Raw genomic sequence first — 27830 nt, 5'->3', positions numbered from 1 at the left:
AACAGCATTTGCTGTGCATCTTTGTGCACTATATACAATGGAGGATATTTTTTTTGACATATCGGATTTGGATTGTCCATAAAAATGATACTTAGCTCTCTATCTCTCTATGTAGAGATTTTATACACACACACACACACACACACACACACACACACACACACACACACACACATATCAATATAAATGTGTTAAAAAATGTTAGCTGCTCAGTCGTGTTTGACTCTTTGCCACCCCATGGACTGTAGCCTGCCAAGCTTTTCTGTCCATGAAATTCTCTAGGCAAGAATACTGGAGTGGGTAGCCATTCCCTTCTCCAGGGGATCTTCCCAATCTGGGGGTCGAACCCAGGTCTCCCTTATTACAGGTGGATTCTTTATTGTCTGAGCCACCAGGAAGACCCCATAAATATATATAGATATAGGTATAAATATAGATTATACTTTAAAACTATGTGCGTGTGTGCTAAGTAGCTTCTGTCGTGTCTGACTCTTTGTGACCCCATGGACTGTAGCCCACCAGGCTCCTCTGTCCATGGGATTCTCCAGCAAGAATACTGGAGTGGGTTGCCATTCTCTTCTCCAGGACATCTTCCCCACCCAGGGATCGAACCTAGTCTGTTACATCCCCTGTGTTGGCAGGCGGATTCTCTACCATTAGTGCCAAAAGAGGTTTCGCTAGAGCAGAATTAAAATTACTTTGGAGAAGCAGTGTTTTAGAGATTGTGAAGCACTTCAGGAGCTGCAGTTTATAAAAGATAACATGATTTTTAGTCCTGTTTACTCATCAAAATTGGCTCCCGTAGTGCCTTTAAGTTGTCGTTGTGGCCTAGATATTTTCAAATAATGGATCTCTAAATATAAGAAAGCTGTATTTCTTTAAAAATATTCACTCATTCAGATTTTATACAGTGCTGGTCAGTTTTAGCCTCTGGAATCAGCAGTAATGGATGCTGTAATGAAAGGATAACTTCAGTGTGTGGTCATAGGTTCCTCACCTTTGCTGTGCTATGCTTAGTTACTCAGTTGTGTCCGACTCTTTGCAACCCCATGGACTGTAGCCCACCTACCTAAAGACTTTGATTAGAACTACTTTGCTAAAAATGAGCACTTGTAAAGCAGGCGCAAAAGTTTTCTGAGCTTTAGCTTGTTCTTTAAGACAAGAGTTTAGCTAAGTTAGCATAAGCTCAACTCCCCTTTGAGATCTTTTTCCTTGTGCTGTTTGTTTTGCCTCGAGATTATTATCATTTTCATCATCAAATATTAAATATTAAAAGTTCTCTGCTCAGCAAATACCAGGTAACAAGCTGAGATTTCTTATCAGTCTTGCTTGGGAAACCTCAAGCTACCTTAAGAATTTCTGGGAGGTTTTCAGTGGACAAAAGTCCCATGTCATTTCAGTGGGAAGAAAAGTATTTCCCTGTTTTTCATCACTCTGACTACTTATTCGCTTGCATGCCTGCTCCTAAGTGTAACTGGTAGCATTAATATTAAAATAGATTACTAATCAGTACTCAGAATGGTCTGTAAATAAATTACATATGTAGCATGCAATAATCTATTAAGAAACACACGCATTGTTTTTTTTTTTCTGTGTGAAAAGTCGGCCCTATCCAAAATATAGAAATAGAAATGATCCTTTCTCTTGAGTAGTGGGATCTGTTTTGTGGACTGTCAAGCAAACAGCCAACCAAAGGGGCTGACTTACCCCCTGTTAAATGCAAAATTATAACATGCCTTTCAAAGTGAGTTTTCTTTTCATGAACTGGTATTTATGCTGAAATAAATTAGCCATGTTGCATTGACTATATCTTAATAGAACTTAATAGAACTTAATGGACACTCTTCTGGGTCTGTGGGTAAAGCACTAACGAGTTACTTGTACTTCCTTTATTGAAGTATTTAGGATTAGACAGACTGATCTGTTTCTTATTATATAGAGTGCTAAACACACAACCTCTCTGGCATCTGAACTTGATACTATGATTCTCTGTAAGGTTTCTTATGCGTGCACTTCCAAAATACCTTTGAGATGCATTTTGGTACAAGATATAAAGTCTTTCCAGCATCTTTTAGACAGTCTATCCCACATCCAGGGTCTCTGCCTCCTCTTCCAACATTTTTCTTTTCATAATTAAAAAGAAATAATAAATGTCTCTTTAATTTGTCTCCTTCCTCTATATCCTTCTTGGTAATAGCTACAACAAGTTTCAGACACTTTGGCATAAGACCAGGTTACTTTAGATAAGCCAAGGAAGGCAGTATTTAACTTATGTTTGGGGAATATTGGTGAGTAGTTCTGAAAGAACGATGTAAATTCCCAAGTGGTGTAGAATCTTTGCTTTGAACCAGAGAGAACAGAAATCCCATTGATTATAGAAAGATGAACAATGTGGATAAAAATCAAATTAGGAGCATCTCTCAGAATTTAATTAGTGATGTTCTGTAGGAGACTGGGGCTGATGGTGGGTGGGGTAGCCTTGGGGGAAGGTAGATTTCTGGAGAAAGATTTAGACTTGTAGATTTCGATGTACTTAAAGGAGCACCAAGGATCAGTTAACTCTCTGGTTGGAAATCTACATTCCCCCACAGCCACCCCCAGCCTCTACCCCTGGTACTGACATCTCAGGTTTTAAAAAATATTTATACGCTGCCTTATTCTAAAAAGTTTCAACACAAAGGGGAAATAATTATTGAAAAGTTGGAAGAGTGAGGTTAGTGTTTAAAATGCATGTCACAAAACTGTCTACCCCTTGCAGGTTGGCCTGAGATTTGTCTCTTCTATTTCTAGCTGTCAACTTGAGGAAGGAAACATCAGTTATAAGATGGTATAAATATAGTGTCTATCACAAAAAAGCCCCCTAAAAACAGACAAAGCACCACCAAAGCAGTGGTGAAGCACTTGCTATTTTTAATGTTGAGACCTGGGAGATATTTCTCCTGAGGGATTTTTAAAAAGAGATTAATATCTTTTTTTTTAATAAATTTTTTTTTTTTGTTCATGCTTTGCAGCATGTGGGATCTTAGTTCTCCGACCAAAGGTTGAACCTTGGGTCCCTGCATTGGGAGCTGAGAGTCTTGACCATTGGACAATCAGCAAAGTCCCTTTTCTGTAGAATTTTATGAGTTAGCTGGTGACAATATCCTTGACTTCCCTGAACCTTGGTTTCTTTGCCTGTACAATGGTGATGTTTTTGTTGTTCAGTCGCTAAGTCATGTCCAACTCTTTGCTACCCAATGGACTGTAGCCTGCCAGGCTCCTCTGTCCTCCATGGTCACTCAGAGTTTGCTCAAATTCATGCCCATTGAGTCAGTGATGCTATCTAACCATCTCATCCTCTGTCGTTCACTTAATTCGTGCAGTGGTGAGGATGGCATGAGGTAATAGAAAGAGGAGACCAGCCACAACCTGGCACATTTGTAAGAATTCCGTAAGTGGCTTCTTTCATCTGTATGTATATAAACATAGTACCATGTTTCCTAAGGGTTTCCCTGGTGACTCAGCTGGTAAAGAATCTACTTGCAATGTGGAAGATCTGGGTTCAATCACTGGGTTGGGAAGATCCCCTGGAGATGGGAAAATCTAGCCACTCCAGTATTCTGGCCTGGAGAATTCCATGGATTGTATGGTTCATGGAGTCGCAAAGCGTTGGCACAACTGAGCGGCTTCCACTTACTCACTCATTCATGTTTCCTAAAGGAGCTAATGATCTGTGTTGCATAGAGAGGCATATATTGTTAACCACTCGGTTCTCTACAGAAATTTTAGCTTGACTCACTTGATGGGTTTTGTTCTTCAAAGTCCTAAATCATCTTTGGTAGTGAAGTGGGTACCCGTGGAAGCCTCTTTCACTTAAATGACTACAGTTATTAAGTGTAAGAGTTCTCTGGTGGCCTCAGATCACAATAGCAACTCTCAATGTCGTTAGTGTAAGAATATTTTAGGAATTGGGAGAAGTGAACATGACAGCATCTCAGGACGTCTGCTTGCCCCTGAGGTGGAGCATGTGAAGACAGGAAGAAACATGGATCACCTAGTGATAATTTCCAAAGGCCAGAGGTTACCAGAAAAGCTATGTTTTCTTCCCAGGAGTACTGGCTGGGAATGGATTGTGAGATATTCCCAAGATATTTAGAGTTTGTTGAGAACTTGCACCATCTGTCACAGAAAGGTATGCAGGGTATTTATTTGAACACATGATACTGAGGCCCTGCCAAATCTAGGACTGAATGCCCTTTGACTCACACCTGAGTGAACACTGTCAAATGTAGATTCTAGTAGTTCTACTCTACAAAATTTTGAGTAGCAAAAATATAACCTTTATTTTAATAGCATTTAAACCAATCACCGCTTCCTTATGAATTATAGCTATTAAATTTCTTTGCTCCTTCTTCTTTTTACATTATCTTTGGAAGCAGTCTTTACTGACATTTGGTAGCTCAGCTGGTAAAGAATCCACCTGCAATGCAGGAGATCCCAGTTCGATTCCTGGGTCGGGAAGATCTGCCAGAGAAGGGATAGGGTTTCCACTCCAGCATTCTTGGGCCTCGCTGGTGGCTCGACTGGTAAAGAATCTGCCTGCAATGCGAGAGACCCGAGTTCAATCCCTGGCTTGGGAAGATCCCCTGGAGAAGGGAAAGGCTACCCACTCCAGTATCCTGGCCTGGAGAATTCCATGGAGTATACCATGGGGTCGCAAAGAGTTGGACATGACTGAGAGACTTTCACTCACTAGGGGAGAATTCTTTTCTTTGGAGCCTAAAACTTATTCCCTCATAAGTTAAACAGGTAGCTATTCCTGATTCTCCGAGCATCTTACTGTTTTGTAGACTCCTGCTGAATTGGAAGGCTTGTCTATCAAGTTTCCCCTTTTCATTTTACACTTAAATTAATACTATATCATCCACCTCTATGGCTTTTCTAAGAGCTTGCTGTCATTTGGTGACTTGTAATTTTAAAAATAGCCATCAGTCTTCATGGCACATCTCTGAAACAGGTAAAGATATTTTAATGAAAATAAATATTGAGATCAACTATGATATTCTTGTTGGTGATAGCATTAAAAAAAAAAATCAGTAACACCGCTTCTATTGATCCTCAAGACAGGTATTTTGTGGGGGTGGTAAGAATGCTTTCATTCCAGCTCATTTTACTTTTGGTATATTTGGTACTAGCATATACAGCTTATAAAAATATTTGGTCATCATTTTGAGAAAGCGTGCCTTTCCCCTACTCCAGAGTGATGCTGCCTTCCTCTCTTCTGGTGGGCAAAGAAGCTGAAGTGAAAAGAGGTTGAGAAGTAATCGCTGAAACAGAGACATTGTTCCTTAGGTCCTAAAGGTTTGTTTAACCTTGGGACTCTATGCCTTTTCCTTTATCTGAACAAAGACAGAAAAGGAACATTTAGTTACTAGTAATGTCTGAGAGAAAAGGAGGATGCTTTGCCTTTTAAAAAAAAATTTATTTATTTTTTTATTGAAGGATATTTGCTTTACAGAATTTTGCTGTTTTCTGTCAAACTTCAACATGACTCAGCCATAGGTATACATATACCCCCTCCCTTTCGAAACTCCCTCCCACCTCCCTCTCCATCCCACCCCTCTCCGTTGATGCAGAGCCCCTGTTTGAATTTCCTGATGCTTTGCGTTTGAATTACTCAGCTCAGTGATGTTTTCCTCTGGCTACTCTTGGAAGGAGAGAGCTTCCTTACCCAAAGCATATTCTATTTTACTATGCTGTAAGGGGTCCCGCAAAAGTTCATAGCCTGTGGGTACCAGAGAATTGTAGCTTCCTGGAGCCCATCCCTGACAGCATAAAAGATGCCTGAGAGGTACTAAGGGATGGGAGTGGGAACAGAGAGTGATTGTGGATGAGCATGAGGGATGTGTGTTGATCGGTAGACAAGTTCTGAAATTGGATTATGGCGATGGGTGCACAACTCTCTGTAAATATGCTAAAAATCATTCGTATATACTCTCCTTTTCTTTTACTTTATAAAATACTAGTTTTTATTCCAGAAAAATCTCAGACTTGTCAGAGATTAAAGTAGAAAGATAAACTTAAAATGAGTGAATTTTATGGCATGTGAAGGACTGTACCTTAATGAAGCTGATAAAAATGTCTGAAATTGGAAATGTCTTAAAAGGAGCCACCTTTGTGGTTGGTATATACTATGCAGATTTGGCTAAATATATTTTAAAAAATCTTTACATAAAACATCAATTTGACTCATGCAGTTTAATTACTATTTTTTTTTCTTTTTGCTTAGTTACCATTCTTTAATAAGAAAATAGTTAATGTGACAGGTTAAAATTTTTTCTTTGACTTCTTAACATTTTTCATGATGTTTTCCTATTTCCTGACCCAAGGCAACCAAGCTTTCAGTGTTTGATTTACTAAAGAAACTGGATGCTTTGCTTACATATATTGTGTGACTTGAGATAAAGCTTCAGGACTCCCTCAATAACTGGAGCGCAGGAAACAATTGACACTGTTTCTTAACTCACATTGTTTTTTAGACATTTCCTACTTCCTAGTATAATATAGCTTTCCCATGAGAACAATTTGCTTGTAAGTGGTTAGACATGATAAATTTCTCATTGGCACCACGTTCTGCGGGGAGAACTTCACTGTGCTTTTTAGTAGTTGAGTTGACGTGTGTGTCTGGGTGTTTGTATGTCTGTGTATGTGTTGGGGGCAGGGACTTCATGTTTTATATAGATGCCTCAAACTTCATTCCAAGTATCAGATTTTTTTTTTTCCACTGCTTATTCATTCACATGGGGTTCTGCATTCTTGGTTGGAACATCTTTCTTGATATAATTGTTTTAATGCTTCCAGTTTAAGGGAACACCCCTGCCAATTACACTGCTTTTAGATATGCCTGGTGAATGACAGTGGAAAGGAATTCGTAGTATTTTCATCAGACATTTGCATGTATGTGTCTTGCATGTGAGTGTGTGATATTTATTGTCATTGATGCTATACAGTGGTCATTAAGGAATAATTCCAGCATGTGGAGGAAATCCCTAGATAATCTCATCTTTTTTTTGCAATTCCCATTTGCAATTCAAAACAATGGTGGTTCCCACATTCAGAAGTTAGACTGCATATAAAGTGAAAGTAAAAGTTTTCCAATGGAAAAAAAAAGGTGTAGAACTTTGAGTTCTTTTTTTTTCTGTCTTATCAGATTTTGTAAGAATAATACCACTTGTCAGTATTGCAGTTCCTTCCATCTCGAGAACTAAAAGCATCTCACAATCTTTTTTCCTCATGCCCTTCTCTTCAAGGCAATCTTTACTGGGCTGGGTTTATTTTTATCACAGCAACAACCAGTTTTTAGAAACTTTTGCAAACGAAAAAAGAAAAATGAGAATGGCGCTGTAGCTGACATTCATTTTAGCTGTTTCCTAGTGTGAACATTTGAGTATTTCTAAAATTTTCTCTCTAAGTATGTCTTATTTTTTCTTAGTTTGTCCCAGTTCTCAGTCTCTATTCTGCTGATTGGGTAAAAAAAGTTTTAGTGTAAAACCTTATACCTGCAGAATGACTTTCTGAACTTTGAGTTAGGTCTTTCCCCCCCTTTTTCCAATAACTCCTCTTGCATCACTCTATTCAGTATAATCACAGGCTCCAGGAAAGTTGGCACTGGAGAGGACTCTTAAGGATTACCCAGTTTAAGAGCTTCATTATATAAATGAAGAAACTGAGGCCCAGAATGGTTAAGGGACATTCTCAAGGTCAGATAGCTCATTGATGGCAGAGGTTTGACCAGAATCAAGAATTCCTGATTTCTAGGTCAATATCCTTTGACTTGCCTAAACAAAAAAGAGTCTATCTGGATAGAATTAGAGCACGCCCTCACCGAATCCTGGTGCCAGCCAACAGGTTGAGTTACAATCCAGTTCAGTGAAAACTGGAAGGTGGTTTTATTTTTCCAGTTTGTCAAATGTGAAATGGTAATGTTGAATTTATGGACTTTTATTTTCTGACTTCCGGGTCTTGTGTGATTTCTGTGCAGCCGAGACTGGGGTTTGAAATGACTGGTGGTTTGTATTCCTTCCTCAGGCCACCATACCATCTACATTGGGGTCCATGTGCCAAAGAGCTACCGAAGAAGGAGACGCCACAAGAGAAAGACAGGCCACCGAGAAAAGAAGGAAAAGGAGAGAATCTCTGAGAACTATTCTGACAAGTCAGATGTGGAGAATGCGGATGAGTCCAGCAGCAGCATCCTGAAACCTCTCAGTGAGTTCCCCCTGGGTGGCTGGTGCCTCTCTCTGCCTCCCTCCCGTGGCCTTGGGAAAGACACGTTTGAAGATCTTAGGGCGAATGGAGAGGGGTGCAGCGATGCTGGGCTGCTCGCCTCTAAAGTATAATGTCTCTGGAGATGATGCTTTTCTTGTTCCTGTAGGTTGGTCTAGGAGGAGACCTGGTGAAATTCTGAGCTGATCAGAAGAGATCTGACAACGTTTAGGCATTTAGCGTCCTGTGTTTCCATGAATGAAGTAGGACAGAGTATTATAGGTGGTATTTAACTGCAGTTATCAGCAGTAACTGGGACATTTTTCAAGAAATTTTTGGATTGTTTCTGCTTAGAAGTAGGCTCTGTTAAGAGAGTAGGTCAAGATGAGGGTTCTATATATATATTATACATATATACATATATATGTATATACATATATACACACACACACACACATACACACACACACACACACACACACACACACACACACACACACACACACACACACACACACACACACATATATATGTATAATCCATAGGGACTTCTTTGGTGGCTCAGTGGTAAAGAAGCCTTCTGTGAAGTAAGAGACACGGACAGGAGACACAGTTCAATTCCTAGGTCAGGAAGATCCCTTGGAGAAAGGAGATGGCAACTTACTCCAGTATCCTTGCCTTGAAAAATCCCAATCTGTGGGATCGCAAGAGAGTTGGACATGACTGGGCCAGTAAACAACAACAAAATATAATCCATAATGTCTTATGAAAAAACGCAAATGAACTTTTGGCTATATATGCACATATATATGTATATGTATATGTGTGTGTATAATACATGTACTGTGCTGTCCTTAGCCACTCAGCTTTGTCCGACTCTTTGCAGCCCCACAGACTGTAGCCCACCAGGCTCCTCTGTCCATGGGGATTCTACAGGGAAGAATATTGGACTGGGTTGTCATGCCCTCCTCATATACACGCATACATATTTACATGACATTTATAGGATTATAGGTTACATTTAGCCAGGTTGATTTGAATAAGAATAGTGGGAAAACATCCTGAAAATCAGAGGGTCATGTAGAGTGACACAGCTCTGAAAATGTTGAAACTATTAGCCATCAGACTTTGGATAGAGGTGTTATTTGGAACGGAGGAGCAGGAGGTCAAAGCACATCCTTGGATTCAAGCGAATGGATGTGTGCTTGGGTTTATGTGTCTGTTGCTTTGGTTTCTTTTGATGTGGAGAACGTTGGGCTATCTGGGCAGCTTTGTGGCTAGAGTGAGAATAAATATATGCAGTAGAAGTGAAAAGCACCAGAAACATATGCCAGTTTGGGAAGATTCCCCAACATGAGTTTCATAGTGACAGCTTTTCATGCTGGCGAGCTCAGCCCAGTTCTTCGTCTCTTTGCTGCAGTTGCGGAAATCCAGAACCTGTAATAAAATCCATCATGGGTGGCAGAGATAAAGATCCAGCTCAGTCTTTGTAGGTGATGACAGGCTAAATTAGAATTAACAGCTCAGAACTGTTGAAAGTGAGTTTACAGAGTTAAATATGAGGGTGTGAAATGTAGTGATGCGAATCTGTGAATTTTTTTATAGTCTGTCTACTGGAGCTGAGCAGGTGGCTTAGTAGCTAGAGAGGTACTTATGTGGAGAGGAGCCGTCAGCTGGACCACCGAATTAAAGAGGAATGTTTTGAGGACAGCTTGGGGATGGACCCCGGAATTAAAAGTTTAAAGTGTTGGAGTAAATGTAAGACTTACACGGGACCAGAGGGCAGGAGGCAGGAGTTCCATGCTTTTCACTGGAACACTGGGGGAGAGCCTTTCTGAAAGGCATTGTTTGTATGGTGACTAAAAAAATGGGGTCTGTTTCAAGCAAAGTCCTTGAAATGCAGACAAAAAAGGTCACAGTTAATAGTCTGGAGGAACGAAAGATAACATTCCTTTCCAAATACATTACTAGTTTATCTCAATTTGCTATCTGTTTTGGCAAGACCTGAGCCAGAATCAGAGGTGCCGTCTTCAGTGTGTGTGTGTATGTGTGTCTGTCTGTCTGTCTCTCGCATCATCTGTCATTCTGCAATTTAAGAACAAGAGTGCATCATCTCTATAAATACTAAAAGGGAAAGAGATGCTCATTTACACAAATGGGCCACAGGATTTTGAGATGATAATTATGTAATAGCTTTTTAGGAAGGGCAGTGGAAACTATGCCAGTAATACTCAAGTAGGTAATAGGGAATGAACGGGTCAGAAAGGCACTGAGACTGAATCTCTGTCTTCCATGGAATGCTGTGACTTCTTGTGGTCTCCGGAGACCAGTTTGAGTAGAGCATGTAGAATACGGAAGGCAGTTCATGCTCTTTACCCTTAGAGGTCTCCTCCTCGGGGAGTACCGGATTGGGTTGTATACTTGGTTTCTGAAGCGATCCTACGGAGACATCATTGTGAAGGACAATGATAGCAAAGAAATTATTGATAAATTTGTATTTTACAGTTAGTTATGTTCTGCTAGTCATATGCATGTGACATATTTGACATGAGTCATCCAACGTGAGATGAAGATCTTCAAAAAAATGACTGTATTTTCTCCACTGCTTATCATGGAGACTAGATGGGTTGGTAGCTGGTTTATCTGGTGCAATTCTATTTAAAAATCTTTGCACTCAGATGAAAAGGGGCATGTAAGCCTGTGATTTTGGGGAAACTGTAGGGCTTTGGTGTCAATGTGAAGACAAAAGTTTCTCTTGTTCTTAGATCTGTGGTTTTTAAGTCACTTGTGTCTACAGACATGCCAGGCCCCCTACGGCAGATTCTTGCATGGACCTGGCATTATATCAGGCGATGCTTATCACTACTGAAAAAACCCACCTGGAAATAGAGCCCCTTGATGAGAATCATCTCTGATTTTTTCCTTCCTGTCACCCTCATCTGCAATACGTCAATAACTTTTGTTGGTTCTACGTCTAAAATACATCTGAACCTGTCTAATGTTTTTTGATGTGACTGCCATATTCTGATCCAGGGAATCCTACTCTCTTGCTTAAGACAACTGGAACAGCCTCTGCTTTTCATATCTTTTCCCACACAGAGGGGTTAGTGATTATCATGAAGTGCAAATTGGGTCATATCATTCCCTCTTTAGAATGAAATCCCGGTCAAGCCTCAGGGCCCACTGTGTCTTACCAGAGTCCTTTGCATTACTTGCTGCTTGTTCACTGTAATTCAGCCACACTGATTTTTCAGTGGTGTCCAAACCTTTTCTGCCTCAGGACCTTTGCCTGTGCAATCCTGTCTTTCTAGAATGGTCCCTCATTCTTGCCCTGGTTAGCTCTTCTCTGCCTTTATGTTTCAGCTTTAAAGTGTTGTCTCTTCAGAGAGAGATGCTTTGCCCTGCTATTCTATCTGATGTATTAATAGCTTCTCCGGTGTTGGTCTTCCACAGTTCTCCTCTCTTTCCTTCATAATACATGTTTCACTTTGGGATTTTACTAACCCACAGTTAGTAGAAAACCTACAGTTTTGTCTTGTGTTGATGGGACAGCGTAAGCTCCCTGAGAACTTGGATCAGGTTTGTCTTGTTCACCTATGTTATCTCTGGCACCTAGCACAGTGCCTGGTGCATAGTGTGTGTGTGTGTGTGTGTGTGTGTGTGTGTGTGTGTGTGTGTGTGTGTGTGTGTGTGTGTGTGTGCGCGCGCGCGCACGCGCGCGCGTGCTAAGTCAGTTCAGTCATGTCTGACTCTATGCGACCCTGCGGACTAGAGCCCGCCAGGCTTCTCTGTCCATGGAATTCTCCAGGCAAGAATACTGGAGTGGGTTGTCATGTCCTTCCCCAGGGGATCTTCCCGACCCAGGGATCGAACCTGCGGTTCTTAGATCTCCTGCATTGGCAGGTGGGTTCTTTACTACTACTGGGTTCTTTACTTCCCACCTGGGAAGCCCAATGTATGTGCTTAATAGATGCTTATTGAGGGGCAGTTGAGTTGATGGATTACCACAGAGGAAGACATCGGCATTGCTTCTATTGGTCTCACTCTTTTCCACTTTATAGATAAAGATCCAAGTGATTTTCTTGTTTGTAATCCTCATATATGATCTTTATATTTCCTGCTCTGCCTTTTTCTCTTGCCATGTTAACGTTGGCCCTGATTTTTAATTACCCCACTTTGGAAAGTGCCTCATTATTTCAACTCTTGCCAAAGGACGACTTTGGTCTGGGCACATGGCTCCCAAGGGTGTTGAGCTGCTTGTCACCCATAGCTGTTGGAAGAAATCAGTCCACAGAGCACGTGGATTTATCATTTACATTTAAAAGTGCTCACTAGTCCACATAAGAGCTTTGGAAATAAAAGCTGAGGCGACTCAGCCTTGGAAACCATATTAACGGGGCATAGGACAAATAGTAAAAGGACATTTATAATAAGCCATAAGCCAAATATCTTCCAGTATTCAGGCACATCTGGAAGATGACATAATTAATGGGTTTATTTAGTTTATAACACAGAAGCTTTTTTCCTCTTCCCTGTGGCTTTGGTGTCAAGACAGGGCTTCTGAAAAGTAGATGCATGTGTTGAATCTTAGGCATTGGGAGCTTTGAGGAGGAAGCTAGCCAGCTTCTTCGTCCCCGTCCCCCTCTTCCCATCCCCAAGCTCAGCAGCAGCTCTGAGGCCTCGCACGGCTGTTTTTCTCAGTGTGGTGTTTGAGCTGGTGTCCCACCTTGGGATACAGAGAAGAAAACGCCTGTGAGAAGAGTGGGACACGCGCGGTGGGGCGGGAGGCTGGGGAAGACAAGTGAAGTGGAAGAGCAGGCAGGAGGAGAGACAAGGGAACGAGGAGGTGGTGTGGAGTGGGTGGTGGAGAGAAAAGCTCGATTGTGCTCTTTCTTAAAAATAACCCTTTGCCTCCCCCACTGTGCACTTTTTTTCCCCCCTAAGTTAGCAACTGCCGTCCTCCGAGGGTTGCCCATTCTGGATGGGGAGGTGGTCCTAGACGAGCTAAACTCCTACCATTGATGGAGTGACCTCTGCACTCCGCATTTTGTTAGTGTCCTGGGTGCTCGTGGGGGACTCACAGGCGCTCCGTGACTGCAGAGACCCTGAAGATGTATAAGATGTTAGCAGACAGAGCTACAAGCAGAACATCCTGTTCAGTGTTTCGGTCTGATGTGTAATCTGTCTCTTGACAAGCTCGCACATGCCTTGGCGCTGGGAGGTGCTAACTGCCTCTCACACATATGTCTCATCCGTGCTAGGATCCTGTCGCTAGGTATGCGCACACAGACGTTCATTCAGGCGTGTGGTCGTCTTTTTTAGCTCTTTGGATGAGTACCAGGACTGATGAATTTATGCTAGTGAGCTTTGTTCTGTGAGCCTGGAACGATGGATGCCCGTGGGTGATCCAGTTATAGCCAGGAAACTGAAGCAGAGAAATGGGCAGCTGCTTTTGTTTGATGCTTCCAGGGAAATCAACAGAGTACCTTTGCATAAGAGCCAAGATTATTTGGGATTTTGTCATTTGACTTCCCCTTTTCCCAACGCATACACCCCTGTGCCCTCCCCTCTACCCGACTTCATTCTCCTGGGTGCATTTCTACTTTTTCTTGATTCTTACATGTTTTCAGGCGAGGCCTTGAATACTGATATCTAAGATTCTTACAATTTTCTGCGCGCCATTTGCATATCCCCCCAATGAACCAGTATGCAGGAGAGAAGGAAGTCTGAAATGTGCATGAAAGTAGGAGATTCTGTCCCTGTTAAGAAATAAAACACAGAAGAAATACGCTGTCTTTTTCATCCTCCTATTTTTCATCCTATATACGTAGGAGGATGTACTTTATCTTTAGGTCTGAAACAAAGGCTTTTTGTATTAAAAAATAATTGAAAACCTAAAAGTGGCCTTTTCAGAAGGGTCACTTGTGATGGAATTTTACTGAAAAGGCAGTGGGTCACGGCAGTTAGAAGCACATTTGAGCTAGACAGAGTTCGAATACCAGCCCATACCAGCAGTGTGATCTTGGCAAGATACTTAAGCTCTCAGTACTCCACTTTCCTCTCCTGTAAACAGGGAATAATGATAGAAGTTAATCCATAGTGCTCTGAGTGTTAAATGAGCGGTGTATCTGGTTAGCAATTATTATTTTGAGTTATTCTGAACACTTTCTTCAAGCTCATCTTTTCCCATCCACTGTACATAGGTAATGCCAAAGCGTCAGACTAAAACTTTGCAGAGATTACTTCCTTAAGCTCTTCTGCATTTTGTGCTATCAATGCCCACTAGCCTTTCCTTTGCTTTGGCTGTCAGCTTGACTCCTGGATCCCAATGGCATCTTCAGGAGATCTAACTTAAATTCAGTCTCTTATTAATAACTTGCTGGTGGTGCAGCCTGGATGCTGCATAGCGCGAAAGGACCAAGGAAACAAGATGTTCACCAGGCAGAAGTGATACTGATCGTGCTCCTATTTTGTGGAAAAGACAGCCAGCAGAGCAAGTGACTGCTTATTACCAAGTGTGTCCTTGAATTCAGCCAGTAGTTGGAATTTCGCTTCTGAGCCCCTGCAGGCAAATGGGCTGTCCCTTCTTTCCTGAGAAGGATCTCTTTTCTGCCTCTTTCTTTGTGTTTCTCAGTGAAATTAATCTGGCTAAGAAGGGCAGCTGGGTGGGACGAGTCAGCAATGAAGGCAGGGCTGTGCAGAGAGGAAGATGTTTGGCATACTTGTGTTTTTGGTGGCATGAGGCAGGCTCAACAATGTTGTGTTTTGTGTGGTACACATAATTGCTGTTTCTCCCTCTGTGATGCTGAGGAGTACAGGCGGGCTGTGTCCCAGCGCTTCCACCTTCTTTCACCGGTTAGCTATGTAAACCTCATAGGGAGCCTGGTGTTTTGGAAATGCAATTCTCTTGAAGTCACCTTGTAGCTGCCTCCAAGTGGCAGTCCTTCACACTATGGATGAGCGTCATTTCTTGCAGCCTCTCACTGCTCTATTACAATAGTTATTCCATTTTATCATGCCATGAGATGTTATGAATAGTGCATTTACGTGTCATGGGAGAGTTGATGTTGTTGCTATTTATAGTGACTCATGAGTTCTGGAGGCCTCAGAGGGCTCCACTGAGCTCCAGGGGCTGGGGTACGCAGGCTAAGAAGACTGTGACTTGGGGTGGGAAGTGGGAGAAAACCAGAGCCCCGGGTAGAATGTCAGATGTGAAGTATGCTTTCATGAAGCAAAGAGGGTGTAAATGGCTGTGGGTCCCAGGTCTTAGCTCCTCAGCTCCTCACATCCTGTGGTTTGGGTTCAAGGTTATAAGATAGGAATCTTGAGGGTGTGAGTGTATTTGTGAGTATGTGTGTGATTAAAACACAGTGAAAGAAAGAAAGATATTGGTAGGGATCTTCTTGAAATGGTAATTCTATTTAGGAAATTTCTCATATAAAAAGTTCCTGAAAGACTCTATGGATTCTTAATTCCAGGGATTTAGATTCAGGACTTTATGGACTTGCACTGTTAGCAATGAGGAACCATAGGGGACCATGGGTATACTCTATAAATAAATTCTCTGGAATTCTTCCATGACCACAATCTGGAAGCAGGAATGTTGGGTTCTTTTAATAACTTTCCCATGGATGGGGAGTGTTACTTGACTTTTCATCACGTTTCTGTAGAGGTGTGGTGAGCACGGAGTCCCTGTCATCTTTGTTACCTATATAATCAAAATCTTCCTTATCTTTGGCTCTTAAATATTCTTCTTCCATAGACAGCCGCTCACTGAGTCCTGTTGGTTTTCCATCAAAGTGTCTCTTGGGTCTGCTGTTTCCTTTGCAGTCCTAAGGCATTATCTTCTTTGGGTTTTCTGCCTTTAGGGTCTGACTTGAAATAGAAGGGAGTTATTTCTGACAAGGTTTCCAGATTGCTAAAGTGTTAAACAAATAGTAATAATAATAAAACCCTTCCAGTGCTCCTCATTACTAAAAACAGTTTCCTAACTTGGGCTCCTTGGACATTTAAAAAGAGATTGAGACTCTAATGGAGCTTCCTCTACTGTTTTCAATATTTTAAGTAGTTTAATGAAAGTTGTAGGTTTACTCTGCTTCTGCAGGCCTTAAAGAGCATTTATAGCAGCACATAATGACTTTCCTAGTTTTTGAACTCCTGTGGCAAGTATTTTACATTATATTACAAGTATAGTTCATGTTCTGATACTTAGACCTGTGATGGTTTGAGTATTGACTCACTTCTTTAATTCAAGTGTGTGTCGTCTCTCCAACCATATCTCCCACTGGCAGGAGCAATATCTCGTATTTAATTTGAGTCATGTTTTGAAGTAGCATATCCTTTGAGTGGGTGTACAAATAAAATGTCCAGAAATGATTAGGTTAAAATATTCTGCTTTGTCTGCAAAAATAAAAACTGAAGAGAAAAGTTTAATATTAACAACTACCTTAGTTAAAAAAAAATGTGATTTTTCCCAACCTAAATCTGATTCAAATGTGATTAAAATAGAAATCACTGGAGTTGTGCAGTAGAGTGAGTTGAATAATAGTGACACGAAAAGAGAGAAGGCCAGGATAAGTTTTTTTTTTTCTCATTCTGGATAGTTCTGCAACTTTGCTTTGCAATGACTAATTAGCACATAAAAAAATAGAAATTGTTCATATTTTCAAAACAGAACTAAAGAGTGCTACCCTGCATGTACGTTTTCTCATGAGAAAATATTAAAATGTGTGAAGATATGGATGTCAATGCAAGAATGCAAAATGTTATTTAAGATGGCATTTCACTAAAGAACTGTATTAGCAAGTTGAGTTGGAGTAAGCGTCCCTCTGCATGAGACTGTTTGGGGTACATATTCCACTTTTCTGAGTGAGGTTACTTATGATAGTGAGATTTGTTAATCACTTTATGTCACCGAGGCTGTTTGTGGAGTGTCTTGCATGGAGAATTTTAAGAATTGTTTATGTATGTTTATCATGGATAAACAGATTAATCCGTGTTGCTGCAGAGATGAACTTAGGTGACCTTTGTACATCCTTTTCAGAATTATGATGTAATGGTTTTGAAACAAGAATGTCCCTGAAATTTTTTATTCTTTTGCTGTTTGCCAATTAAGCCAGATTCCTTTTTTTTTAAAAAAAAAAAAGCAGAGTGTACTCAATACCCTTAGGAGTTACTTTTGGTAGTGTTGTTACTGTGTTCCAGCAATTTGTATTAAAATTATCCTTTGTCAGTTACCAAAATTTTAACACAGAAGCCACAGGGAAATTGCATTTAATTGATTCTGCTTCATTTACGAGGTTTTAGGAAGGAATAACTTAGGTGTAATGGAAAATGTGACTTCTGGAAGCAGATTTACAGGAAACATGCCGACCATATAGCTGGCTGTGTTTGTTCAAAACTGAAGTTGTTTTCAGCAAAAAATAGGATGATTTCTGTTACCAAGTCATGGAAATAGCAATTTCTGTAACTAGAAATTCGCTGTAGATTCATCTAGTATCCAGAATGCATGCATGAGCAGCTTATAAAATCCTAGGTCAGTTCTTTGACTCTGCTTTGTTATTTCTTGTGAAATTGCTGAATTCCCCAAATGAAGAAAAACCAAGGAAACAAACAAGCAAAAAATTTCAGAGAGATTTTTGGATTATTTTTTTATTGATGTCCACACCCAGAGATGGCTAATATTCTCCCTTGCTCCTCCAATTCTTAAATATAGGTTTTGAACAAGAGATACTGTGGTTAATGAGAACTGGAGGTAGATAACTGGTATTCCACTGGCCACTCATTTGGATCAAATGCTAATCAAAGTTTTCTAAAGTGTGTGAGAAGTGTGTGGAAAAGGAAACTTTTCCTGAGTTATTATTTGCTTGCTCAAACCAAACTTGGAAGGTTTATAGATTTTTTTCTTCCCCTGTCAAATGGACTGGAAAATGTTTATGCCACATTCTCTTTAAGCTCCTTTTATTCTATTGTTTTATGATTCTTTCTGACATTTGTAAAAACACCAAAGTGATGAATATAATGGGATAAACTTGAGGATCTGCATTGCATATTTTTTGTGTACAGTGGAAGTGACAGGCTTTCCTTGTCTGGCAGGTGGGGAAAATGTTCTGCCTTTAAGTGTGAAGGTGGGGAATTTTAATAGAAGGCTCGTACTAGCTTGGATGAAAAAGAGATCAATCAAGGGCAACGTATAAGTAGAAAAACCAACCTGAAGCTTGTATTTAAGTAACAATTGATTTTTAAAAATGTCATTGAATTCCACATTTTGGCCAGTGGGGGGGACACAGGAAAAAAGTACAGGAATGGCACTGAAGGTAAGGAGTGAGAAAAGTGTTAGACGCTCCGTTGTGTCCGATTCTTTGCAGTCCATGAACCATAGTCCACCAGGCTCCTCTGACGTTGGAATTATCCAGGCAGGAATACCGGAGTGTGTTGCCATTCCCTTCTCCAGGGGATCTTCCCGACCCAGGGATTGAACTCTGGTCTCCTGCACTGCAGGCAGATTCTTTACCATCTGAGTCACTAGGGAAGCCCAAGGAGGGACAGGAGATGACCAGTTCTGAGAAAGAGAGACTGTGGAGGGACTCTATTGAGAAAGACAGTGAGACCAAAGAACAGAAAAATCACTGGGTGAGTGGCAGAGGCTAGCTTCTCACCCCTCAAAATAGAACCACATTTCTTAGCAGGACCAGATCTCTAATGCTGTCCTCAGACAAGTTTCAAGTGGCCTCTGCCTGTCTTATCTTTAATCCTCCAAGGGATAGTTTTTCTACCATGATTATGAAATGATTACGGTGATTCTCTAGCTTCTTTTCATTCTTCTGTTTATATTACCTCTTTGTATTGGTTTTGGAGTCCTCCCTAAGAAGTGTTCCTTCTATCAGAAACTTGGGTCTTACTAGACCTTTTCTTAATACTTGATTATTATTATTTTTTTTAAAAAATTCCAGAATACTAAGGTATAAATAACCATATTTAGCATTCTGAAAAATTCTTTTGGTTAGTCTTTAAGATTTCTAGCAGGCCATTTAAGATACCTGCAATTCAACTTATGTTCCTTATAGGAGATTACCCCCAGGGTTTGTTCAGCCACGAGATAAAGCTGGGGGAAAGTACTTTCTACAAAGATTGCCCTGAGTGTTCACATCTAATCCAAGACTGGTCCCTTAGTAATCTGCCTCATGACAGTGGAAATTCAGTGAGGCAATGGGACTTTTTTGGAAGACAGCTGGATCTAGGGGAATTTTTGTAAGCAATGAACCATTCTTTAATTGAAACCACTGGATGTGGTTAGTAGTTTATTTTAAAAACACCATATGTTAGTTCATTCCTGTATACTGTGACAATCATAGTTTAATCAAAAGCTGCTTGTGACATTTCAGTTTAGTCCTGTTCATGAAAGAGTCGCTCACTTCCTTGAAATCCTGATCTCTGAGCCAAATGCCAGCACATTCACAATTACAGTTTGGCTTTTAGGCAATTGTGCAACTTTTTTTTTGAGTATGTGGTAGGTTTTTATTTATTTTTGTCACTTTCACTAATTTGTCATATTCTTAAATGAGAAAATGTTTTCTCAGCCTTTTGTTTGTTAAACAGTGACTTTTACTCCTTTCTCCATAGTTCCCCTGAGAGGAAATAAGCTAATGTCACTTTTTTTTTTTTGGACTCTCCTTTTTGGCCAGAAAGCCAAGCTAATGCATGATCTCATTGAGACATGATCTACTTGTACGAACCATAAGCTAGTAAGCTTGTTATCATCCTTCATGGTTCTGGGGCAGACACCCCATGAGCCACCACAGCAGGGTGAGAGGAGAGATGCAGTCAGATCCCTGAGTCTCAGCGCCGTGCAATGTGAGTCAATTCAGTTTAATCCATTTTGATTCAGTCCAAGAAATATTTTGTTGTTGTTCAGTTGCTCAGTCGTGTCTGACTCTTTGCGACCCCATGGCCCGCAGCACCCAGGCTTCTCTGTCCTTCACCATCTCCTGGAGTTTGCTCAAAGTCTATTGAGTCGGTGATTACATCCAACTATCTCGTCCTCTGTCATCCCCTTCTCCTCTTTCCCTCAATCTTTCCTATCATCAGGGTCTTTTCTAATGAGCTGGCTCTTCACATCAGGTGGCCAAAGTATTGGAGCTTCAGCATCAGTCCTTCGAATGAATATTCAGGGTTCATTTCCTTTAGGATTGATTGGTTTGATCTTCTTGCAGTCCACAGTACTCTCAAGAGTCTTCTCCAACATCACAGTTCAAAAGAAATATTTAGGGAGTACTTTTTCTTTTCAGGCATAGACCTGGGCACTGGGCCTGCAGAGATGAAAACTGAAACCTGAGAAAATGACACAATTCAAATTGCAGAGACTATGACAATTACTATGGCAGGGCTGTACTCGAGGTGGTATGCGGGCATCAAGGAAGATGTCTGGGTTTGACACGGGGAGTAGGAGAAGGCATCACAGAGAAAGGAGCAGAAGAGTTGAGCCTTGGAGCAACAGGAGTGTCTGGAGGGTAGGGAAGGGGAGCGAGGTGCTGGTGAGGTTTCATGGCCTCTTCACCCAAGAATGGACAAGCACGGAGGGTGAGCAAACTGCGGGGTTTCTACTGAAAGATCCCTTCCCCCTTAGAAGAAAAGAATGTGGTCATTATATTTCTGTAGTTAAACAACCATGTGGGACTTCCCTGGGTGTCCAGTGGTTAGTAGTCCACACTTCCACAGAAGGGGGGGACATAGGTTCGCTATCTAGTCAGGGACCTACGATCCCACATGCTGCATGATGGGGCCAGGCAAACAAAAGCCAAGAGGAAAGAAACAACCTTAAATCAGGAGACTCTGCTTGGTAGCCTGCCTAGTATATATTCTCCTTTTCTTCTTTCTCCTCCAAATGCCACTTTCGTTCATGACAGCAGTATGGCAGCTGAAAACACGGATTTCCCAGCGTCCCTTGAGGCTAGGGACCAAGCCATGTGACTTGGTCTGACCAATGAGGTGTAAGCTTAGGTGGACTGGGTGGTGCTTGGAGAAATGCAGGTTTCTTAATGGAAAGGGATAGCTGAGTGACACTTATTTTAATGAATATTAGTGAGTGAATATTTTAGTTCCAATATTTACTCCATAAATGGTAAAAAAAAAAAAAATATCTTCTACTTAGAGGAAGTGAAGACCTGGAATCTCTTAATTTTGTCATTGTTGTTGCTGAGCCTGAGCAGCCCTGAGATTTTCCAGGTTGGTCTGTTTATGTGACTTCCTATCCTGTGACACTCATCTTACAAAGGAGAGCTGTCAGAAGTAATGTGAGTAAATCTGTGTAGAAGGTGACGAATTTTGTTGATAAAATGTTGCTGAGAATGATAACAATGAATATTTATTGGACACAATCTCTGCAACAGGTACTCTGCAGGTACCTAAAAATTGTAATCTTAGTTTTCCTCTTCAAAGCCCTTGAGGTTAATGTCCTCATTTTTAGGGTTAGGGACCTGAAGCTTGCAGAAGTGAGGGACTCACCTGACATTACATGGTTGTCAGGTGGTATTGCTGGGACACTGGCGTCTGTCTGACTCCAGGCAGAGTTCTTAGCCACTGTGCTAGAGTGATTAGGATAAAGGTTAGATCAGGCTTTTTTTTTTTTCACAGCGTCTAGCTAGAGTGAATGAAATTTGAAAGTCATTGTTCACATCCAAATTCACCTTGTGTAATATTATAAATATTGATTCCTTTTTCTTTCACTCTGGAGTGGTGATGAACTTAAGCACAATAGATGAAGTAGCCTTTCCCTTTCTCCCTTGAAGTCCTACAGGGTTAATCCAGAAATCTTAGCTTAGAATCAGAAGTCATATTATATATCTTTTTATTACTTATTTTCTAAGTGATTACATTTATTAGTTGAGAAAGTATATAAAACAAACTTACCTAAAGTAGCTGACATTGACTGAATGAAATGGGTGGTGTAGCTCGATTTTGCTGCAGATACAGATAGTTTTCTTTTCTGGGTGAAATGTCAACTTGTTTCTCATATTAAAATCTGTTATCTGTTGCTTGGTCATTCGATCATTTGTTCATTTGTTCTTTGATTTTTTTTTATTTTAAAGTTTTAAAATTTGTCAAATTTATCATGCTTGCATGTTTTGCAACTATTTTGCTTTCAAGGGATTTTACTGTAAAATATTACTCAGCTTCCCTGCTCTAGGAGATCCTTAGCCCTCTAATTGTTGTTCCTTGTGAACAAGTGAAGTCACAGGAAAGTTATTCAGTACTGAAAACTCTAGAGATAAACCCCAGGACCACAACAATATCAGGAAGACTGAGATACCTCATTCATACATCTGTCCCTTATTCCCTTCATATAGGATGCTTATTGAAGATCTACTGTGTACTAAGTATGGTGCTGGATGCTGGAAATACTATGGAGAACAAAATTAAAGACTCTTTCTACCCTTAGGCAGCTAGTAGTCTTTTGGGAGAGACACTTACTAATCAAATACCATACAAATAAATGTTAAATTGTATCTATGGTAAGTGCTATGATGGAGTGACTCATGGTGCTATAAAAATGTGATAATAGTAGAATTTGCTAAGGAGGTCAGGGAATGACTTTTCTGAGAAAGTTATACTTGAGTTGCGTTCCAAAGGATGAGAAAGAAAAAAGATTGGGTGAAGGTTGAAGAGAACACTGCAGGTAAAAAGGAGAGCACAGAATCAAGCTCTGTGCTCACAGGAGGAAGCATGATGAGCGTAAGTGCTCTTATATAAGACATGCTGTTCAGCTCTATAGGGATTTCTAGGTGCTCAGTGGTAAAGAATCCCCCTGTCAATAAGGGGACACAGGAGGTGTGGGTTCAATCCTTGGGTCAGGAAGATCCCCTGGAGGAGGGCATGGCAACCCACTCCAGTATTCTTGCCGGAGAATCCCATGGACAGAGGAGCCAGTCCATGGGGTCCCAAACAGTTGGATACGACTGAGCACCTGAGTACACGTACACACACACACACACACACACACAGTCACACACACACACACACACGGAGAATCCCATGGACAGAGGAGCCAGTCCGTGGGGTCCCAAACAGTTGGATACGACTGAGCACCTGAGTGTACACACACACACACACGTGCACACACACAGTCACACACACACATATCCAGTTCTATTGAAAAAGAAAGTAGATTAGTGGTCGCCAGGGGCTGAAGGTTGGGAGAAAGAAGAATAAGTGCTAATAAGAATGGCATTTCTTTTTGGGGTGATCAAAATCTGTTCTAAAATTGATTGTGGTGATAGTTGTACAATTCTGTGAACATGCAAGGAACATGAAATTGTATACTTTAAATGGATGAATTATATGCTGTATAAGTTATACTTTAACACAGCTTTTTTTTTTTTTTTTTTAAGAGCAGAGATCTTTAAAAAATAAAATAAAAAAAAAGACATGCCATCAACACTGCCCAAGTATGGGCATGCCTCACTAAGAAAATTCCCATCTAGAAAACAATCCCATTTTGTGTGACTAATAGTTGAGAAAATAAAAGGTGCCAATTTCAGTTTAATAATTAGGCATCTGAAATGTCAGAGGAGCAAATTAAAGCATCAGTTTTTTAAATCTAAATTTAAATAGAATCCAACATCATATTGTTTTCTCCCGTGCTGTTTTATGTAGTAAATCATCTCCAACTTCTGTTTACAGGCTGTTACCTTCTTTTCTGCAAATGTTGCTTCCTACTGTATCAGGGTGTCAAATAAAACATTTGTTTTTGAGCCACTGGTGAGTCCCAGTAAAAGCTTTTGGCCTTGGCAGGAGAAGTGCATTCCTACCTTCTCTAGTGACTCCATGGCTGGCCATTTTGACGTCATACCCTACTGGCAGTCAGAGTCCTCCCCCAGTTCCACAGTTGAGCGGGTAAAAGGGCAGAGGGGCACACCATTCTGGGGAAAATTTCAGGAGCTTTGACTTTAAATCATACGTATGCCTTTTCTGTCTGTGACTCACATGATGTAAGGAAGAGAAGGAGGATTAAATGACAGGGTCAAGAGGATACAAAACCTCAGCTCTGCTTCTGCTTACTCAATGATTTCCTTCCAGAATGCCTTGCATCTATCACTGGAGCATGGAATGGTATCTTACCATGACAGTTTATGCCATGGTTTTGGTTTGTTAGCTTATTCAGGGCGAGAAGGGAAATTTCCGATGCAAGGGAGATTTTGTTTGGCCAGAGGAGTTTTGAAGCTTTCATATATTTGAAACTTTCACATCAGTATATTTTTGTCCACTGTACTTTTAAAGCCTGTGATCAAGAAATGTGTGTCTTCCCTAAAAAGAAATCAGGAAAGGTCCCAGGAGGTCCTCATTGACTATAGCAAAATATATTTTTTATGGCACTTTTCATGTTTTTACACTTTGCTTTTTCCTCCTTTGCTCCAGCTTGCATTTTTTGATCAAAGTTATTTTAGATGGCATTGAAAGTTTCCCCTGGGCACAGTTCAAAGGGCATTCAAAGAGTTGAAGAAGCTGGATTGAGTATATGTTACAAAATACTTTATTTTTGTGTAGTGCTATATAACTTACAGAGGCTTTTATACACTGTACAGTTGTTCCATAACCCTTGATGCAATTAGAGCAAGCATGATTTCTATTTTAGGAAGACAAATCAGAGCTTCCCACAGACTAGCAACTTGCCGGAGGTCACACACTCTGTATTGTTGGGGTCAGGCTTAGGACAAGGTCTTTAGACCCCCAGCCTGGCTCTCTTTGTACTGTCTCATGCAGCCATGATACTGGAGTGGTTCAGCTGGGAATGAGAAGCATTTGATCAGGTGCAGTCAAGTCCCAAGGATTCTATTATTCATTTCTCCAAAGCTTGGGTATTCAAAATTAGAAAGTCACAGCTATGAATAGTTGTTTTCCACTTGATTGGTCTAAAGTCAACTAAATCCTGGAGGAAACTCCTTTGCAAGTGGGTTGCCTTGGAAATGGATGAGCATTGCAGTAGAACAGCTTTTACTGACTGAAATTCCAGGTGTGGAGGTGACAGTTGTGTCTTTCTGAAGGGCGAGGGCAGGTCCTGAACGGGTTTTTCCCATTGCTCATCAGCTTGGCCATCGGAGCTCTCATCTCCGAAGTCACACATTTTCACAGATGGCTTCTCAAAGTCTTTTTGTTGCTGTTGTTGTTTCTCTTCCTTGTTCAGAATATATGTAGAAGTAACTTCTAGCCCTGTAGTTGGTGTTTGGAAATGCGTGCTGACTTGAGTAGGAACGTGTCCCGTTTGTGTAGCACTTTAGACTTGTTGAAGCACTGTCACCTCTGTGAGTGCATCTGATCCTTGGAACAACTTTGTGGGAAATCTCCTGCCTGTTTTATCATTCCCTTATCTTGCAAATGGAGAAAAGCAGGATTTACGAAAACACCATGGCACAGTGGTCAAGACTCAGGGGCGTAGAGTCACAGTTTGAGTTCAGATCCTAGTGTGTCTTACTCCCCAGTTTTTTGATATGGGACAAGTCATTTGACTTTTGTAAGTCTCAGCTCTTATAGTCTGGACAATAAGGTGAGAAAGGTGTCTACCTCACTGAGATGCTGTGAGGGTGAAAAGAATCATGAGGCCCTCAGAGGGCACTGGCAAATAATATGGCTCAGTATGGATGAGTTACTAGACTTCCCAGGTGGCCCAGTGTAAAGAATCTGCCTGCAATACAGGAGATGCAAGAGATGCGAGTTCGATCCCTGGGTCAGTAAGATCCCATGGAGTAGGAAACAGCAACTCACTCCGGTGTTCTTGCCTGGAAAATTCCATGGCAATGGAGCCTTGCGAGTTACTGTCCATGGGGTTGCAGAGTCAAACACAACTGAGCATAGCACAGCGGTAGCATGTATGAGTTATCATGAAGTGATAGGATCACATTAACTCATTCGCAAGGAGTGGAGGTGGGACTTGAACCTGTGCCTTTCAACTTCTCCTCCCTCATGATCTTGCCAACATGTCATTCTGTATCAGTTCCTCCCTCTCTCCTCCATGGGTAGGCAGCTGCTGCACCTAGTGGTTAGCGAGGGGATGGACTTTTGGAATAAGAGACTTAGAGATGTTAAGAAAACGTTTGAACTTCTTGGGATAAGTCAGCAAGTTATTCTAAAAATGGAGAAACACCTACTCTTACCTACTTACTAAGAGCTGCTTGATTATAGCCCAAATTTAACCTTAAAAAAAATTCCCCTCTCTGAATTACATTAATAGTATATGAATACTTTTGTATGCAGCAATTGGTGATATGTCCGCTGTCACTGGTAGATATTTAAGGAGAGATGTGGGTTCCCACAGGGTGGACCCCTGGTGAACCACAGCCTGTTCCTGTGATGGGTCTGGTGAGGGAGACAGGTGTAGCCCACAGGTTCGTGGGGAACAAGCCATGGTCCAATTCCCACTATAGTTTAAGCTGATCAATTCAGATTAGTGATCAAAAACAAATTGACTTAAGATGTTTACTGAATTGGGATTGTTCCTGGAGGTGTTTGCACTCATTTCAACCAGGCCTGTTCCTTCTTGGGGAGTCCTGCTGAAGCATTCTAGCGAGCCTAGCATGGTGGCTGCTTCGGAGCGCCCTCACTGCTCATCTTGACTGCTTGCCTGCAGGGGTCCTCAGCGCTGCATTGGAGCCATGGGGAAGTGCACACCTTCACTTGAGTGAACATCCACCTCTTTTCTGAAAATAATCATTCTTGACCTTACAGAGCACTTGACAAGCACACTTGTATATGTAAATGATTTTGAGAGGTCTTTAGAGATTCTTACTCCTACTTGACATGAGAAACTATAGATCCGAAAGGTTAGATGAATTGCCCAAGGAGAGGGGATAAATGTGAAGAATAGTTAGGTCCTATTCTAATATCTAATATTCTAATATTCTTGAATATTGCAAGTCAGGTGTTCTTTTCCTAACACTTAAGTCAATATTTTCCTCTTGAGTGAATTAGTAAATGGCTTCTCACATTCTATAGAAGATTTAGGTGTCTTGTAATTATTAAATATGGGTAAAATAGATGACAGAACCAGGGAGAACATAGACTATGCAAAGCTACTAGGATCAGTACTATATGGAGGTGAATTTTCTCTCTTAGCTTCCTGGCAGCCAAGATGAAAAGAGAGACACAATCAGTAAGATATATATATTTTTTATTAATTTATTTTTTATTGAAGGATAATTGCTCTATAGAATTTTGCTGTTTTCTGTCAAACCTCAACATGAATCAGCCATAGGTATACATATATTCCCTCCTTTTTTTTTTATCCCCTCCTTTTTGAACCTCCCTCCCATCTCCTGCCCCATCCCACCCCTCTAGGTTGATACAGAGCCCCTGTTTGAGTTTCCTGAGCCACACGGCAAATTCCCGTTGGCTATCTGTTTTACATATGGTACTATAAGTTTCCATGTTACTCGTTCCATACATTTCACCCTCTCCTCCCCTCTTCCATGTCCATAAATCTGTTCTCTATGTCTATTTCTCCATTGCTGCCCTGTAAATAAATTTTTCAGTATCATTTTTCTAAATTCCGTATATATGTTTTAGAATACGGTATTTATCTTTCTCTTTCTGACTTA

General features: G+C 40.9%; 1 protein-coding gene across 3 annotated transcripts in view; it reads left to right on the top strand.

Moving 5' to 3' along the window:
• The window catches only part of SLC4A4 (solute carrier family 4 member 4), a 351114-nt gene that overhangs the window by 62994 nt on the left and 260290 nt on the right, over positions 1-27830 (top strand). For all 3 annotated transcript variants that reach the window (XM_065914665.1, XM_065914664.1, XM_065914666.1), the window contains one exon: positions 8068-8247. In XM_065914665.1, the coding sequence (XP_065770737.1) occupies positions 8068-8247 (180 nt within the window). The remainder of the gene's footprint in view (positions 1-8067; positions 8248-27830) is intronic.

The sequence above is a fragment of the Muntiacus reevesi genome, chromosome 22 (genome assembly GCF_963930625.1).
Source record: "Muntiacus reevesi chromosome 22, mMunRee1.1, whole genome shotgun sequence".
NCBI classification, from domain to species: Eukaryota; Metazoa; Chordata; class Mammalia; order Artiodactyla; family Cervidae; genus Muntiacus; species Muntiacus reevesi.
This window is presented reverse-complemented; position numbering and strand designations above follow the sequence as displayed.